This window comes from Neolamprologus brichardi, chromosome 1, assembly GCF_056152115.1.
Source record: "Neolamprologus brichardi isolate AB-2024 chromosome 1, ASM5615211v1, whole genome shotgun sequence".
NCBI lineage: Eukaryota > Metazoa > Chordata > Actinopteri > Cichliformes > Cichlidae > Neolamprologus > Neolamprologus brichardi.
The window spans coordinates 27,565,287-27,584,163 of NC_142104.1; the positions used below are offsets into that span (position 1 = coordinate 27,565,287).

The 18,877-nt window shown below is 40.2% G+C and overlaps 2 protein-coding genes across 2 annotated transcripts; both read left to right on the top strand.

Annotated features, from left to right (window-relative positions):
* The first annotated feature begins 358 nt into the window (after positions 1 to 358).
* ctxn2 (cortexin 2) lies at positions 359 to 3,301 on the top strand. The gene is made up of 2 exons (XM_006793920.2): positions 359 to 668; positions 1,557 to 3,301. Exon 2 carries the CDS (start codon positions 1,626 to 1,628, stop codon positions 1,869 to 1,871), a length of 246 nt encoding a protein of 81 aa, XP_006793983.1. The 5' UTR covers positions 359 to 668; positions 1,557 to 1,625; the 3' UTR covers positions 1,872 to 3,301.
* Positions 3,302 to 7,283: 3,982 nt separating this feature from the next.
* Positions 7,284 to 18,464, top strand: slc12a1 (solute carrier family 12 member 1). Its single transcript, XM_006793919.3, has 26 exons — positions 7,284 to 8,086; positions 8,750 to 8,890; positions 9,230 to 9,305; positions 9,917 to 10,012; positions 10,217 to 10,356; positions 10,516 to 10,626; positions 10,715 to 10,826; positions 10,935 to 11,062; positions 11,270 to 11,354; positions 11,469 to 11,632; positions 11,722 to 11,829; positions 11,953 to 12,076; positions 12,424 to 12,525; positions 12,789 to 12,944; positions 13,030 to 13,129; positions 13,286 to 13,397; positions 13,695 to 13,835; positions 14,398 to 14,504; positions 15,342 to 15,424; positions 15,788 to 15,913; positions 16,848 to 16,976; positions 17,167 to 17,278; positions 17,470 to 17,556; positions 17,717 to 17,852; positions 17,984 to 18,051; positions 18,146 to 18,464. Exons 1-26 carry the CDS (start codon positions 7,838 to 7,840, stop codon positions 18,279 to 18,281), a joined length of 3,129 nt encoding a protein of 1,042 aa, XP_006793982.1. The 5' UTR covers positions 7,284 to 7,837; the 3' UTR covers positions 18,282 to 18,464.
* Positions 18,465 to 18,877: the final 413 nt, after the last annotated feature.

Here is an 18,877-nt window from a genome sequence, read left to right on the forward strand (position 1 = left end):
TAAAGACACATCATCAAACTCGGCTTGAAGGATAGTGCTGTGCTGTACCAAAAATACCTTTGCAGCAGCATTTACAGCCCAGAGGCAGTCAGAGGGAGCACTCCCCCTGCCTGCTAAAGCAGGAGATCCCTGTTTGATTTTTGCTGGAGACGTTTTGTTTTTTGGAGAAAGCCCCCAAATAAGCCCCGAGAAGGAACAGTGAAGAGAGAAGAAGCAGATTAGGCAGATTGCTTGTTTATGCTGCTGCATTCATCCTGGTGCTGCTGAGGTTGGGGTGGGAGGGAATGTTGTGAATGACTGAGGCAGCAGAGCAGCTGAGTGAGACTAACAAGTGGTTGCCATGCAGCAGGAGCAAGCGCGCGTGCTTCTGGAGAGAGAGCTAGAGAAACAGAATGATAATGAGCAGCGGGCGGCAAGTAAAGGAGCATGAGGACAGGAGCTCTATCTCTCAGAATAGACATATAATAGCTAGATCCAGCCTTCCGCTTCCCTTCCTCTGTTTTAATCTCTTCACCTCTGGCTTTTTGGTTAGATGAGCAGTTAGCCTAGCACATCCAGAATGCCAGCAATGGATGAATTAATGGATATACATCTGAGGGCTTCAAGAAGGAGGAGTTGTTCGGAAGAGACAGCAGCAACAGGTCTGTAAGGATGGCACGATAATGAGGGTGAGACGCCTGTTTTTTCTCCCTAAGACATCCTCACTAGAGAATCTGTCAATGCAGTCCCTCTCTCTTTTACCTTACCTCACTGCCTCGCTCTCTCTTCTCTCACTCTCTCTCACCATCCACACTTGTGCAGTGTCCTCCTCATCATTCTGCTTCCTTCCTCCTCGTCTGTCTTTCCCTGTCCTCCCTGTTCATTTTCCTATCTGTATGTATCCCCCTTCTCTTTTACCCCCTCACCCCCTTCCTGTCCTCTCACTCTGGCCACCTGCTGCTTGTGTTCATGTGAAAGATTTTGGGGTTGGGAGATTGGGAAAGTGCAGACTTCCACTTGGGTGACCACACCAATTTTTTTGATTATGTTTGGTCATTTACGGTTTCCCTCTCACCGTCTAATGGAATTGCACTGTCGCGCAGGCATCTGCTTACATGCAACAGGTAGAGATTCCATTCCTGTGAGCTGAACATATATAGCGTCACATCTTCGCAAGATGCGATGTAGTCATTCATTCCTCACTGCTTTGCTTATGTGTAACGGCTGGCTATGCACTGCGACACACTGTAATTCTAACCTGACTTAAAGACATGTAGTGATGCCTCGCTTTCAGTGAGTCGAGCCTGTCTCTCTCCTCGGTTCACGTATGCTCTTTGGGTTTTGGGGTTTTTTTTAATTTCTTTGCAAAATTTACAGGGAGGGGGGGGTGATCTGTAGAATGAGAGAGATCAATCTTCGAATGTTCAAAAGAGGCATTTATGTAGATACAGGAAACCTTGAATGAATTTCTCTACAGTCTATGCATTAGCTGTTGCACTTAAACAGGCTGATTGAAATGGATCTGCTCACAAGACATGATGGCCGATAGCTGACACCATCATTTAAACTCTGTCCAGGTAACATGCAGGCTTCTAAACGCCTGACCCTATCAGAGGAGAGATGAGGCACCTAGATGTTGGTTTACCATGAGCAGCGTCCACTACAACCACTCCCTTGCTGCCATGAGCGGAAACGACATGATGGCGCACTCTCTGACTCTGGAGCAGAAGACAGCCTTTGCCTTCGTGGGGATGCTACTGGTGTTTTTGGGGCTGCTAATAGTAAGGTGTTTCAGGATCCTGCTGGACCCCTACAGCAGTATGCCCTCCTCCAACTGGGCTGATGGCATTGAGGGGCTGGAGAAAGGGACGTTTGAGTACGCCCTTACTTAACACAGGGACACACGCATCAGTAGATGTCCTGGCAAACAAGAAGTGTCCATGGAAATCCATATGCATATTCACACACACACTTGCAAACATGAACGCACACAAGCTCCGCACAACCATTGCACGCTGAAACGCCATTAAGACATTACTGTGGCATACCAAACTCCAACAGCAAAGCCGCGTGTGTTGTTTAATGTGTGTGAATTGTTCAGTGTCCGTGTGCGACTACATGTTTGTTGTGTGCGTGCGAGTGTGCGAGGTGGTCATATTGTCCGCCCTTCTGCCAGGGGGTGTGTATTTCAAATCATCGATTTACACAGAACTTGGCTGAAGCTCCCTTTAACCCATACCTGCGAGATGAATGAATGTCTGTAGATAATAAGAGATGGATGTTCATGGAAGTGGGTGGGAGATTAGGATGCAATGGATCTTTTCAGATATAGTTTGAAGACTCAGGGACAAGATTCCTCATGTGAACTTAGAATGGAAGAGAGAGAGTGTTTGAAACTCTGCACAGCTAAATTGTTCTGCACAGGAATGTATACGAGTGGATACAGGGTAATATGTCTAACTAGTGCTTTGTAGACTAATCAAATCCAATCTGTGGATGATCCAAATGGATGCTGCTGCTGCTGCTGTGTGTGTGCCCTTCGGTCCCTTTCTGTGGTGTCTTGTTCTCTGAAGTCATGCAATGAAAGGCAACACGACAAACTGTGATTTACATTATGGTGTTACTGTTTCTAAATGATGCAAAATCAACTCTCAAGAGTTTGTACTGCTGCTTTTTTTTTGAATGATGGTATACTGTATCCTGCCACAATCACGTGTCAGAGTGAAAGGAACAAAAAAATCAACCCCAACTGTTTACTTTGATACATGTGGCAGTGTTGCTCTATTGTCAAGCATTACTTCCATTGTTTAGCTTTCAAGCGAAATGAGGACGAAAATAAATTGGAAGGACTTCCTCATTCTCAGCACTGCTAGTTTTATGACGACAAGGAGAAACTCTCACTGCTCGCCTGCCTGCATAGGAAAAGGTCACATGGAAAACAGGTGTGGGATGTGCGTCCCGCTGCACCTGAACATCTTTTTCCTGTAGTTTCGGTCTCACCTCCAGTCTTTCTTCCAGACAGAGGAAGAGAGAACAGTCCTAAACAGAGATTCTGTAATTCGGCCCACTGCTCAAAGTCTGGAGTGTTCCTTTGCTAATTTCTATGGTCTACGGTTTCTCCTTAGCGCTGTGACTCTGCCTTACTGTGACCTTCAATGGGTTTATGTGCCTTCATCTAGAAAACATTAGAGCACCTGTTTGTGCGTGCGTGCCCGCGTACGCGTGCGTGTGTGTGCTTGAGTGTCATATCATGACGACAGGCCTGTTGCTTGCTCAGCTGGTGGTGGAGGTTTCTCATTGATTTTCGTTGGATCCAATGATGTAAAAATAAATAGAATTTTCTTCACTTTAAAATATTGCTTGCAAAGTCTCTGTGTTTTGTGCCTCTTGCTTCTTATGCGGGGAGATCTGTTTTACATGTGAGCACGCTACAAAATTTCAAGCCTTTTTACATGGCCCGCTTGTAAGCTAGGAGAGCAGTTTTGCAACATTGCTGCAGCAACAGAGGGAAGGGGAGCAAGAGAGCGCCACAGGCTAATATTGGAGATTGTGAGGGACCAAGCAGCCAAAGCAAAGAGGACACAGGCAAAAAAGTATCTTCAAAAAGGGTTTTCTTTATTTTAACCCTCAAAAAGTCCAAAATTAACAAAATTCAAAAACATACTTAGCAGGCCCATAAAAGAGGTCAACTAAATATAACTCTACAAAAAGTAATTTCCAGAAACTTAAATAAAACAAAGTGAGACACAATGTAACTCACAAACTGACCTAATTACAAAGACACGTGAGGGTAGCTTTTATAATGATTTGGCCAAACCATTTACACACAATAGGGGGGAAACAAAAACACACACTAATATTAACTAAGCACAGAATAACCTAAGTAAACCTAAAACACCCCTGCTGCTGGTAAGCCCATGGTTGGTCCTTCTGAGCAGGCATTTTGTTCCCAGAGTCCTCAGCCACGCCCCTGTATGGCTGATGCCATCACAGTGATTTAGAAGATGTTAGACTTTTATGTTTTTTTAAATAAAACATTTACAAATAGGTCCTCATGCAGAAATTGATGATATGCATGTGCATGTATGGTACGGTCTAAAGAGAAATGGGGGCTAATGCAACAGCAGATCTGCAGAACCCACATGCAGTTTACAATGAAAGGCCACCCTGTTCATCCCCTCTGACACGCATCATTTGTCAGGAATGCAATCATTATTGCGCCATTATCTCTGTCACCTACGTGACATCCTTATCTGAAATCTATTCTTAGCAGGAAAAGGCCCAATTTGCCCTCAATCCTACAAGACCACTTAAAAGAAAAATGAACCCGACATTGTAAAAAAGGTTACCCAGGAAGTGTTTCGAAACGTTTCTGCGTCGCACTGTCTTGTAATATGTCACTCTGCTGTCAGCTCGGACGGTGTCCGTTATTCGTTTAAACACCGTAATCGCTATCCCTTCATTGACTGGAATAAAACAAGGAGACAGATCTTTGGATCTTTGGCTCCTGGGTTTGATGGAAATAGGAGATGAGTGATTACAAAATTATTATTGCACAGATCACGTGTTGATGGCATCGCTGAATAACGTACCTTAGCGTTGCTGATTATCGATCATTAGTTTTAGAACTTGCGATCTTCAGACTTCACAGCTATGACCTTGATGTCGCAATAAGGCCAGAAGATCCAAAAGTTACATTTTTGTTTAAACCAAAAGCAATTTAACACAATCTGCTGCTTTTAGTACAAGAGCTTTAGGAAATCATTTTAGTGAGGTGAATACTGTAGCTTAAATACCTTATTTTAACACGGCACTGGTTATTGTCAGTGCACTTGGGGTCAGGTCTAATGCTTTATCTAAGACTATTTAATTTTAGACTCGTGACTTGAGTTACATAATTTGACAAGCCTCCCCATAATTGCATTTGCTTCTGATAAAGAGCAGTGGTGCTAAAATGGCGCGTTGTATAGAAAACTCAAAATCATAAAAGTTTTCAAGGTGTTTATTTATTTTTTCACAGTTCACGCTGGGTTTGCTGGGTTGCTTTTGCATGTATAATCTTGACAGGCTTGAAATAAGCGCTTTGAACAACTGTGGAAGCCTGTATAAATGAACATATCAATGATTACCTACCTCGATATATATCATTGTTTGATAATGGTTATTAATGATTAAAAGGTTCTTTAATAATTTACTTTTAAATGATTAAAAAAAACTGATTCTTGGATACCCCTTTCTTAGTTATTTGCAAATTAATGTTAATGCTAACACTGAAATCAATTCAAACCAGGATGGTTTGAATTGATTTGATTCAATAGGCATACAAGATAATATATATACAGAAAGTTTATTTTACCTGAATATTTATCATTATTATTAATGATAATGAAATGGTATATATTACCTGAGTTTAATATTGCAAGAAAACACTTCTATGTGTAGTAGTTATGTAAAAAAGTGCTACTACTCTCAGATCAAATGCTACATTACAACCATCAAAGCCAGAAGTTGCAAGTTATTTTGCGTTTGACTTTTTCTCCTTTTCATTTTAAGGATCACGTTTGGTCTTTTAGATTATAGAAAAGAGAGACCATTTATCCAGCACTTAAAATTTTCTAGTCTTTTTTTTTTTTTTTTTTTTAAATAGGCCATATTTGAGTCCAGGTCACTTATTTTGTTTCTGAATGCCATAATGCCGTACAATTAGTACAATAGATGAGTGGAGCTAAAAGGTTTGACCACTCTTTCATTTGCAGTCTATTGCTTCCTGTTTAAGATGTAATGCCGAGAATCTTGTCTGCTAATATTTTCACATTGCAGGCTTGATAGATTATGCAAAGGGATTTTCTGCCTTTTTCAAGCGATTTGGATGTTAACGAAAGTGCAGACTCCCTTGTTCTCTGTACAAATTGGTGCATATGCACCTGCTACCACAGGCTCACAGTGTCCGCTCAACAGCTCTCTGAGGAAAGCTGTATACTGTGAATTTACTAAAGCAGATCTGGCAAAAGTCAAGCAGCCTGGATAATAAAAAAGAATCGCAGCAATTTCATGTCCCGGCTGCGGGAGAGTCAGCAAGGCCTGAGGATCACTGACTCTAATAAGAAAGCCGCAGTGTAAAATGAGACAAGGCCTGGGTCTGTTTAACCACAAAAAACACTGTAAACCTGGGAATAAACATGTGTCTCAAAGCTAAAGACTAATATCTGTATTAGTTGGATCGATTACTGCAACTCTCTTCTTTTTGGTCTTAGTCAAAAATCTATCCATAAGCTTCAAAGTGTCCAGGGCTTTCTGCTGCTCTGCCCCCGTCTTTGGAACTCCCTTCCTCCTGAGATAAGAAACCTCACTTCCCTCCCTCTTTTTAACTCCAGACTCAAAACTCACCTGTTCACAATAGCCTAATCCACATAAACTTTTCCATCCTGCTAGTTTATTTTATTTATTTGCTCTACGTTTTATCTTTACTATTTTGTAAGTTATTATGTTTGTTGTTGTTATTGCTTGTGTACAGTGTCCTTGAGTGTTTTGAAAGGCGCTCTCTTAAATAAAATGTATTATTATTATTATTTATTAGGTGTACAAGCCTTTTGGAGTCTGATTAAGAAAAAAAACGAGATGGGGAGGCAGAAGGGAAGAGGAGAGATCTAGTGTGCAGATTTTTACACTCCACATGGAAATTTTTCTCCAGCATGACTCAGTCAGTATCATTCATGTGTTAAACCATAAAAACTTTGAAACACTGATTTGATAGGCAATGAACAATTGATTGTCTCCTTTCAACTTAGATATAGAAACACATGCTGGAGTATCTTTGTCAGCCCGCAATACAGCCAAGGTCAGATCTCAAGTCGTTAGCCACCCTTTCACTGGGTGCATAAATCACTGTGGTGTATCAGTAATAAGGAAGTTTACCTGTTAAAAGGTCTTTTAAAGGCACTTCAGAAGTCATGTGGCTCTGGTGAAAGGCCTCCGGCATGTTCCTGTAATTCATGGTCTTATATTAACTCCCATTTTCCCCATTAATATGGCCATTTCTTCTGAGCTCGCCAATTCACTAACATTCCCCCATAACAATTTGCAGCAAAGAGAATCATTAGAGACATTTATTTAATCCGTTATACAACTCTGGGCCCAGTATACTAGTCACACGTAGATTCTCCCGTTATCACACCGTTCCTCGGGATTATATCTTATTGCAAACATATGTTATGAAATGTATATTTTTCTATTGGCCTACACTAGCCTTATCTTTTTCAGACTCTTTACAATATACACATCATAATGGGTCTGAAACCTGTTTAGTGAGAACTTCCATGTGGATGTTTCCAAATGATTCATCCATAGGTCTGAGGAAATACTATACTTAAACTTCAACCACAGAACAGCATGTGCTGCTACCCTGCTCTTCAGACAATAATATTAGTAATCAATTCTCCAGCACTCAGGCAATGAGCACCTTTATCTCTCGTTTGGTGTTTATGACTTGGTTAATAGTTAAGCAATGTCTTTGTGTCCCTTACGATGGAGCAAGGACATATCTGACACCCCTTGTTCGGATTTCTGAGGGTTGATCCAGTAAGTTAGCCAATAGCTGACAGCCAGTGTATGACCCTGGGATACATGGTATAAAGGTAAGCCATCTGAAAGAAACCAAGCTCATTTGCAAGGAGTTGAGAGTATCAGAAGAGTTCTCTGCAAGTCTGATCATAGCTCATAGCCTAGTCATCAGTAAACAAGGACAACCACACCAAGTTGATCCAGCTCTCTGCGCTTTTGAAACTTTTGGATGTCTGAAGACTAGACTGTTCTTTTATCCTTGACGGTTTAAATCTGAGAGTCTCCTTCAGCATTCTTGATGGAGAGATTCAATTCTAACAAGGGGGGGCACATCAACTCTGCCTATGATTCCAACCTGGATGAACCTCCAGTTTATGAGGAGACCAACGATGACCACAGGACAGTGCGACCCTCCGTGATCAGCGCCTTCGGTCATGACACTCTGGACCGCGTGCCCCACATTGACTTCTACCGCAATGCAGGCAGCATGAGTGGCCACAGAGCTGTGCGACCCTCCCTGCAGGAGCTCCATGATGTGTTTCAGAAGGTGAGTGAATGTAGATGTGTGAGATCTCTCTGTTTTTCCTCTATGGTCGGCACCCAATCTCCTCCTCTGTTAAGCCTGTTTTGTCCACAACCCGCCATTCTGCAGAAAATAGCTTGCACCCATTTTTCTCCAAATTCAAGTCAGTGACGTGTTAACTGCAGGGTTTTTTTTTCCTCCTGTGCTACACACTTCATTAGAAAGTGAAGTGATATATTTTACAGATGTTTATTCTTTCACACAACCGTGCAGTAGCCACCGTCCAATTATTAGAGCCTTATCTTAAAACGTGTGAAACTAAAAAGGACAACAAAAGTTATTCTTACAACTGAATGACAACCAGCACTCTTGACACACTTAAGTTTTATTGTTTTTTAATTATTATAAGGCTACATTGTCAAAGAAATGTGTAGGATTATTTAGGTTTATTGGCTGCATTAGGTTTGCACCACTGGATGGTTTAAAAAAAAAAAGATATTTTAGTACCCTTGCCAGCAGAGAATGGAAAAAAACTACCACCTATTTATTGCCATAAGAAAACAAAAACCACAACTTTTTATAATGCTGCCCCTTTTCTTGCAGCGGATTATGCATATAAACACCAAAAATGCCATCTAGTTACTGTGAAAATGTATGTTTCCCTTTGTGTTTTCATTCTTCCTACAGAACGGGGCGATCTCTGTCCCAGACACATTGGAGGACGATGGCGAGAGGAGCAGTGGAACCCCCTCTGACGATTTAGAGTCTGCTGCTCCCACTGACGATATGAAGGGCATGGTAAAGTTTGGCTGGATAAGAGGAGTCCTGGTAAGTTATTTTAGGTCATGGTAAGCTACTTCTTTTTTATTTAACCATGCTCACTCAACCAAAGATGACGCTCTGTGGGTCTCGATAACACAATGAGGCCCAGTGGCGCTTTCGAGATCAGAATCTGGGAATGATTTGCACTTGCTCAGGACATGATTTTGATCTTGCTTTTGTGTTTCAAGGGCACAAAGGTCAGAAAAGGCCCCCAACATATTTTTATTGGATTGTTTTGTAATTAAAAGCCAAATTATGCTCAGTGACATTTACTCCATAAATTGAAATAACAATAAATCATGAAACACAGTGAGAAAAATAGACTTACACGGCTCTCTTCCACAGGTGAGATGCATGCTCAACATCTGGGGTGTCATGTTGTTCATCCGTCTGTCCTGGGTTTTTGGTCAAGCAGGCTGGGGTGAGTGGGGCAACGATACACACATACGCACACATAAATAGCCACTAAGCCCACAGTAATGGTTTTTTTTGTGTGTGAGCACTTTTGCTGAAAATGAGTCCGCCTGTAACTCCAGCCCTTATCAAACAGTGAACGCAATAAAAAATAATCCATTTACCTGGTGAAAATGTATAATCTGGGGCAAAAACAGACCGATCCCAGAGGTCTGTGTTCTCAAGGCCAGTGCCGATGCTGTTCCGTGTAATTGCAGGGATTGGAGATAATTAAAGGACAATTAATGAGCTCCCTTAATGATCTATACCTGCTCAAGGTCTGTTGGGAGAGGTAGAGGTAGATAATAGTGTTTGTGTGTGTGGATAAGAGAGAAAGTGAGAGAAATAAAAAAAAGGGGTGGGGCTTTGAGTATGACTTCATTAATTTATTCATTGCTTCAGAACCTATAGATCAGCTGGGGTAACCCATGGGGTTCCCATGAGACGTTAAAGTTTAGCACTTTTAAAGCTAACTGTGGGGAGGAAGCTTTCATGTCACACACAGAGTGTTTTACACCTAACTAAGCAGTGCTGTAGCTGGACTTTACAAAAGTGATTATTTGCATATTTGCATTTCAGGTCTGGGAATTGTGATCATCGCGCTCAGCTGTGTGGTCACCACCATCACTGGCATTTCCATGTCTGCTATTTGTACTAATGGTGTGGTGAGAGGAGGTAAGGCAGCGAAATTTCAAGATAAAGATAAAGGCACAAAGTTCCAAACAACACCTGAATATGATCTCCTGAAGTGCTTTTTATTTGTTTTGTTTTTTTTACAGCTGTATTTAACTTATCCTGACATTAAATCAATCAGTCACTAAATTTTCTATTAATCATTCACTACTGTATGTGTCTGTGTGCGTTACATTGCCATTTCAGGAGGTGCCTACTACATGATATCTCGCAGTTTGGGACCAGAGTTCGGTGGTTCTATTGGTCTTATTTTCGCATTTGCCAATGCAGTGGGTGTATCCATGTATGTGGTGGGATTTGCTGAGACAGTGGTCGACTTGCTCAAGGTGAGACATGTTATATTGATTAGGCTGTTGTAGAAGGATATATATATATATATATATATATATATATATATATATACACTATAGATATAGATATTTATATTATATTATAGATATAGATATAGATATATTGTTTTTTGGGGGTTTTTTTGTCGTACACAGGAGAACTCTGCTATCATGGTGGATGAAATGAACGACATCAGGATCATTGGCTGTATTACTATTGTGCTGCTCTTGGGTATATCAGTTGCTGGGATGGAATGGGAGGCAAAGGTTAGAGAAAAAAAACGGTGCTGTTTGTTCACCAGTCTCATTTACTTGTACAAAAGCTTAAACTGTTTGCATTTGTTTCTCACCGCAGGCGCAAATTCTTCTTCTGGTTATCCTGCTGGTGGCCATAGTGAATGTTTTTGTAGGCACAGTCATTCCTGCAACCAACGAAAAGAAAGCCCAAGGGTTTTTCAATTACAGATGTGAGACATCCGCTCCAAACCGATACACATTTTTCATTACAAATAATCCTACTCACTCACAAAGTGCTGCTAACCCCTGCCATTTCTCCTCACTCTCTCTTTTCACAGCCAAAATCTTCTTAGAGAATTTTACTCCAGAATTTAGGGACGGTGAGACATTTTTTTCAGTATTTGCCATCTTTTTCCCCGCGGCAACTGGGATCCTGGCTGGAGCTAACATCTCTGGAGACTTGCGGGTAACTTTTTCATACAGAGAAGAGTAATACATGAGGGTCATTAACTGCTACGTAACATAGGCTTGAATAAAGAGTTTTTAACTGTCTTGATATTTTTTTTTAATTCAAACCTATTTGTTTTACATAAATACATTTCTTTAAAGCCATTGTATTTAACTGTCAAGCACAGATCTGCATAATTTAACACAAATCTTTATTATTTCACAGGATGCCCAAGCTGCACTACCCAAAGGTACCTTGTTAGCCATCCTGATCACTGGTCTCACCTATCTGGCAATGGCTCTTTGTGTCGGTAAGTGACATGTTTGATTAAATGTAGCTCCAGTGAAAGAAATGTGTCCTGAAAGCACAAATTTTATCTAAAAAATGCTTATCAATCCATCTGTTCTTTTCTTCGACTGGTCAGCTGCTACTGTTGTCCGTGATGCCACAGGCAACTCATCCAGCATCATAAATCACACAACACCAGTAATTTGCAACGGTTCAACAGCGGTTGCTTGTGAACTCGGCTACGATTTTTCTTCCTGTGAAGTAGAGAAATGCAAGTTTGGCTTGATGAATAACTTCCAGGTACACAACTTTCTAAATAAAGAAACTTTTAAGAAGAATTCAATTTCTTCATCTGTAATGCTCTCATCTTCTCATCACCTCTGATTCAGGTCATGACCTTGGTGTCTGGGTTTGGTCCTCTCATTATTGCTGGAACATTTTCAGCCACCCTGTCATCAGCCCTGGCTTCCCTTGTCAGTGCGCCTAAAGTCTTCCAGGTCAGTAGATTGCCACAGTTTTTTTGAAATGTACTACAATAAAATGCAAAGTCATAGAGAAGCAAACCTGTTGCTCTTAACCTCTGAAAATATTTTCCTTCACATCATTTCTTTTCTCCTCAGGCGCTGTGTAAAGACAACATCTACAGGGCCCTGCACTTCTTTGCCAAAGGACACGGCAAAAACAACGAGCCAATCCGTGGTTATGTCCTCACATTCATCATTTCTGTTGCTTTCATTCTCATCGGTGAGCCCGCTGCTGCTGTACCATACCACCCGAACAACCTTAAACCAACATTTCATGCTTTGTCTCAAACCACATAGCTAACAAAGTCTTCCAATTTGAATGAATCAGAAAACACGTTCACACATCAACAGATCACTGACATAAACTAAACAAGCCAAACAACTAAAGGAAGATTTCATCTGACAAGTGGCGTCCATGCAAAGTGATACAGTTAAAACTCCTTCTTAGCAATCTGCTTATTGTGTATATTCACAAACCTGTTTCAGATACATATTGGTTCATGTTTAAGTTTGATATTCCCGCTCTGTGAAAGAATTTAATGTGACAGAGATTTTCTGTCTGTGCAGGTGACCTCAACACAATCGCTCCTATCATCTCAAACTTCTTCCTCGCATCTTATGCCCTCATCAATTTCTCCTGCTTCCATGCATCTTATGCCAAATCTCCAGGTGGGTGTCTAAAAAGTAGCTTATAAAGGAAAAATTCTGTTAGTAAAATCAGGTAGTTCTGCTTGTCCCTATCCTCATTTACCGTTTTTTGTTGCTGTTAGTGTTTTAATCCATTACTTTGTATAAGTGACTTCAAATATTTAGAAAATAAAGCACTACCTGACAAACCGAGCTGTTTCAGCAGTGGATTATGTTTAATGGAGTTTGTTATATATTATCTGTTTTCCATCACTTTTCTCATATTGCTCTTTGTTTTAATGCAGGTTGGAGACCGGCATATAAATACTATAACATGTGGCTGTCCCTGATGGGAGCATTGCTCTGTTGCGTTGTTATGTTTGTTATCAACTGGTGGGCTGCTCTGCTCACATATGGCATTGAATTCCTCCTCTACATATATGTCACAGTAAAGAAGCCCGGTGAGCTTATTTGATTGCTTGGAAGGATTTTTGCTGTGCAACAGGAGAAGTAGAGCTAACCTGTCCGGACTGATTTTATCTTCAGATGTGAACTGGGGTTCGTCCACGCAAGCGGTGACGTTTGTGAGTGCAGTCAGCAATGCTCTATCTCTGTCAGGCGTGGAGGATCACGTCAAGAACTTCAGGTAAAATCCTGCACTCAATTCCTGCAAGTACACATGAGAAACATTATTATCATAATTGTTTCAAAGATAATTTACATTAGGTAAAACTTTTCAATCAAGGGGATTTTCAGAAACCTAAAAACAAAAGGAGATAATGTTCTTATTTCCCATCTTCAGGCCTCAGATCTTAGTTCTGACGGGTTCAACACGAAGCAGGCCGGCTCTCCTTGACCTGGCTCACTCCTTCTCTAAGAACTATGGACTATGCATCACCTGCGAAGTGTTTGTGGTATGTAATATTGCAATCTCAGACAGTCTTAAAATCTTGATTTAAAAAAATCAACCTCACATTTATATTAAGATTTGCAAAATCAAGAAAATGTAATTCATCAGAGTGCAGACTTAGCATGCAGTGGGTGTTCAAAAGAATGTGAAGTAGGGATGAGGGAAATGCCAACTGTCTGGGCGCCTGAGACTAAAGTTTAGGGTCAGGTGCACTTTCTGAATATAAAAAAAGATGGACGCGGGACCGCTTTTCCCTTTCACAAAAACACTTACATTTAGCCGTATGGTGTGATCTCCTCAGGGCCCCAGATCAGAGACCGTTGAAGAGATGAACAATGCAATGGAGAAGAACCAGTTGTGGCTTAAGAAGCAAAAACGCAAGGCATTTTACGCTGCCGTGGCCTGTGACAACTTCAGAGAAGGGGCTGAGAGTCTGCTGCAGGTCAGTATGGTCATAATTTATTTAAGAGGTAAATAAAAAAATCTAGTTAACGCACAATAATCCAGTGTATTAATGTGTAACGTGAGTTTTGATGAGAATATGATAGGAGATTCACAGAAGCAGGTTTTATTGGCCCATGTCTTCCAAACAACACCCTACATCTGTTGATCTAGAGCTGTCTTAAAAATCTGGCCAGGACATATGTGCAGTAGAAAAGTTCGGAGGGGAAAAACAGTGGTATGGCTCAGACTATTGCACCGTCGAGATAAGGCCTCTTATGATTGTCTGGATAGCTTACTTCAAACAACACAGCAGATTAAAAGCTATAACTGATTAACACTGCATTTGGATGAGATAAAGTGAGGTCTGCTGAGTGATCTGACAGTAAAACAGCCTTACAGTCTATTTCGCTTGGAAATTTTTAAGCTTTCTAGAAATCATTCCCCCCTCCCTCTCTTAATCAAGGTTTTACACTCGGTTTTATAACCCCAGGGTAACATGGTGTCTGTATTGCTTCACTTAACAGCTCATTGTGATTTGGGATTTTATATCTTCCTCATAGGCTTCTGGTCTTGGCCGTATGAAGCCTAACACATTAATGATAGGCTTCAAGAAAAACTGGAGGACTGCCGGGGCAGAAGCAGTTCAGAGTTACGTGGGAATACTTCAGTAAGTGCCGAATAAACACACACACATACATTTTTATAACAATAACACACTCGGTAATGAGAAGCACATTGAGAGTTATCATTTCATTTATTTTGTTTTCTCTGTGCTTTTTAAACGTACTTTATGAAGTTTGCAGTGCAGTAAAAAACCAGTGCAAAGTGTAGGCTTCTGTTATTTGATCATTTGAAATCTATTTTAAAATGTCATTATAATACATGTGTAGTATTTATTTCACAGTAAATTCCATTTAAATCTTTAGGAACATACAAATAAACATTGTGGATGTATTCACATTGTTATGTACTTAAACATTTATAACCTGTTCCTATAATGTACATTACAAAGCCATAATAATGTGATATTTCAAATGCCCATATATCCCGATATGCTTACACATTGTTAATGCAAATGGCAATTAGAAACTTAGCATTTAATAACTCTATATAGCATTATTCTCACTTTGACCTTCAGATCAATCTAATGACCTTAAAGGGGAGGTCATAGGTCAAATGTGACATATTTTAAATTATGCATTTCACACACACCAACTGTACACACCAAATGTAAGTGTCATAGTTTCTGGGTTATAAGGGTTTTTGTCAATTTTCAGCGAATTAATCATGAAGTTGACCTTGAAGTTCTTAGTGGATGTAAGCCAAAATTTTTATTTTTTTCATTAGAATTAATTCAAAAGTTTTTGAGCTATTGTATTTGTATATGACACACATGTTCACCACAGACTACCGAAAGCACAACCTCCTTAATTAAGCATAAAGGTAATTAAGCATAAACAGGAGATCTGTGTTTGAACTAGCATCCTTATTCTCTTGTTGACAGCGATGCATTTGACTTTGAATATGGGACCGCAATGCTGAGGGTGAACCAGGGACTGGATGTGTCTCACATTGTCGAGGCAGAAGGTCTGTATGATATTGTCTTTAGGCTTTAAATTATTTAACCCGCAAGAGCTCCAGCATCAACATACCCATGGTAGAGAAAATAAACCACCAAGAAATTAAGAAAAACTGTTGTAAGAAACTGCTGTGTCACAACAACCCACAAGAACCCTTTATAATAATAAAAACACTGATAAACCAAGATACTTTGTTCTGTAGATTAGAAGCTTTTAATAAAGGTTTACAACGGTCAGGTAGTTCACAGATAAGATATTAAAAAAAATGCAATTTATAGCTGTGTCTCTGCAGATTTGTTTTCCAATAAGAAAAGGGATCCTACCTTGTTTAACACATATTCACAGCCATGTTTCCCATTCTGTTTTTCAGAGGAGATGTTAAGGGCAGCAAAGGAGCAAGAGGCTCTGGATAATGAGATGATGCCAAATGGAGGGAAGGGAAAAGGACTATTCAGGAAATCCAGGAAGTCATCTCAGCAAGTGCTCACGACCAGAGGTACCCATCTTACGACTGTCTCTAGCTCCTATTTAACCCTTTCATGCACGAATGATCACAACCTCACATTTACATTCATCTTTAGGCATGAAAAGATGAATAAAAATACTTAATTAAAAAAATCCAGATTGAGATTGTCATAATTTGTGCATGACAGAGTTAAATAACAATAATTACAATGAAACACGTCATATATCTACAGTAACGTTAAACGACCAGTGGGTGGCAGGGGATGGAGTGACACATCAGTGTCTAATGTAGTGGTTTATGTGCAAGTAAACCATCAACACTGACACACAAATACAAGAAAACAGCCCTTGAATAGCCTGAAATGCCTGAAAGGGTTAAAGAAAAAGTTGCATCGAAAGATGAATGTGATCTCTTAATATGTGGAAGCACGTTTCTCTTTTTCAGTCTCCTCCACACACAGACTCAAATAGCTTACATTTAGTAAATGAAACCAATGACTCTCTCTTTTTTTCTTTTTTTTTGAGGGGGGGGGGGGGGGGGGTCATGCTCACATTGAGACATAATTGAATCCGCCATTCCCACTAAAGAGGCCCCTGACACTGTAATCCAATAATACACTCCTTTTCGTCCACTTTGAAGAGCATCTTTTAAGAATGTTCCTTTAACCCAGACAGCAGAGGGTGCTTGCAGCCTGTAGCTCAATCTTTCTCTGTTTCACATGCACACGCCAACACACACTCATCCCTGAGCTGCATCTTGGCAAGACAGCGAGACAAGGCAGTCATTAGTATACAAAATGCACACTACTCATTGGAGCATTAAACTTGAGAGACGGCCATTTCTGGTGATGTAGAGTCATCTCTTAATGTTGGTTTGTGATAGTTCTCATATCCGACTTTACAGTCAATCATATTCCCTCCTGCTGTTGCTCTCATATCTTTCTCCCTTTCTTTCTCTCTCCCAGTGTCGGTGTGTGGCTCTCCACCGCCACAGGTTGCCAAAATGAATGAGAAGCTGGTGGAAGCCAGTCTTCAGTTCAAGAAGAAACAGCCCAAAGGCACCATTGATGTGTGGTGGCTGTTTGATGACGGAGGTAATTCTTGGATCATTTTTATGAACACTGCCTGAAGTTCGTAACAGATAGGTGCACACAAATCCATAACATTCTCCTCGATGTCACTGGAGACAAAAATATATGAAACAAGCCAAATCTTTAAAATGTAGAAGTCTCTGAAAGATGCAACACGGAGCAATAAATAAAAAATGTGCTTCTCTTCTCTCAGGTCTTACACTGCTCCTCCCCTACATCCTCACTACCAGGAAGAAGTGGAAAGACTGCAAAATGAGGATCTTCATCGCAGGACAGCCTGGACGCAGTGATCTGGATAAGGAGGAGTGAGTAAACTAATTAATATTTCAATATCAATTACAGTTTAATATGTGGAAGTTAGACTGGATACATTAATTGGCAAGATATGAAAATTCATGTGCTGCTAACGTTACTGGAATGCTATTTAGCATTAACACCAAAATAATGAAGTACATGTATAGGAAAGCTAATCAGTGCGTGGTGATTTGACTTGCAGGATGAAGGGCTTGCTGAAGAAGTTTAGAATCAACTGCAGTGACATTAATGTCTTTGATGACCTACATATCAAGCCCAGGTCTGAAAGGTAACTGCCATTTCTTTTCACATGCACAAGTAACAGCGAACCAGATGCTGAAGTAGTAATAGTAAAATTAAAACACATTGTAATATCAGCATGCTACAAGTTTAGGGGAGAAAAAGAACATTTATAGAGAAAGCTCATGTTCTTATTTGCATTTCTCCAGCTTGAAGGAGTTACAGGAGATGATTGAGCCTTTCCGTCTGCATGAAGGGTCCAAAGACGCTGATCAGATTAGAGCCTTGCAGAAACAGCAGCCCTGGAAGGTCACCGACAAAGAGCTAAGCGAGTTTGAGGAGAAGGTAAAAACCACTGACGCTAAGTAATAACCTTACACAGGCTACAGTGAAGATATCATGTATTATCTTCATATCAATATAAACAAAATAAAAAAATTTATTGTTAAAAAAAAATAACTGTCGCTTGGTTACAGACACACCTCCAGGTACGACTGAATGAGCTCCTCAAGGAACACTCCAGATCAGCCAATTTAATCGTTGTGTAAGTATATATTGTCTGAATAACACTACCAAGCTTAATCCAGTGTTGAAAGAACAATGTCTAACATATTTGTTTCCACTGCTGACCCCTGTAGGAGCATGCCCATAGCTCGGAAAGAAACGATCTCTGATTTCCTCTACATGGCCTGGCTGGACATCCTGACAAAGGACCTTCCACCCACCCTGCTCATTAGAGGCAACCACAAGAGCGTGCTAACTTTCTACTCTTGAGCACTTTCCATGCCTACAATCCGAGTGTGATATAGCTAGAAAGGAAAAGGAATGGTGTTGCCATAATGACAAGCCATGTTTAAATAAAATGTACAAGAATATTTAGTCTTCCAGGCCAGCAGAAAAGTGTAACAGAATCAAGCATTTGTGGATAACTCCAGTTGAAAGCATATATAGAGAGAGATATAAATAGATATATATATATATATATATATATATATATATATATATATATATATATATATATGTGCCCTATAAGAAAGGACACACACACAAGTCTGTATTTCCGAAATTGAATTTGTAAATGTGAAATGTGTCCAAATATGAATGTAGCAGCTTACACGTAGTAGAACACATAGTCAAATCAATTCAAATCAGTTCATAAACAAAGGCAGAGACACAACCACGGCTGTGCAATGGTCAGACTGTAAAATAATTGTATATAGTAGATGTGTGTATTCTAGAAATGATCAACATCTTGTTATTGGCAACTTTATTATCAGTTCTTTTTTAAACACTTGTTATATTCACTGTGTAAAATACACTGCTGCCATTATACAGATGTTTACCTTTCACGTGACATTTTTTCAATATTT

Coding starts and splice junctions, on each gene's coding strand:
- ctxn2 (XM_006793920.2), top strand. CDS start 1,626: ATGAGCAGCGTCCACTACAACCACTCCCTTGCTGCCATGAGCGGAAAC.
- slc12a1 (XM_006793919.3), top strand. CDS start 7,838: ATGGAGAGATTCAATTCTAACAAGGGGGGGCACATCAACTCTGCCTAT. Junction 9,306..9,916: donor TTTTGGTCAAGCAGGCTGGG/GTGAGTGGGGCA, acceptor TTTGCATTTCAG/GTCTGGGAATTGTGATCATC. Junction 17,853..17,983: donor TAAGCGAGTTTGAGGAGAAG/GTAAAAACCACT, acceptor GCTTGGTTACAG/ACACACCTCCAGGTACGACT.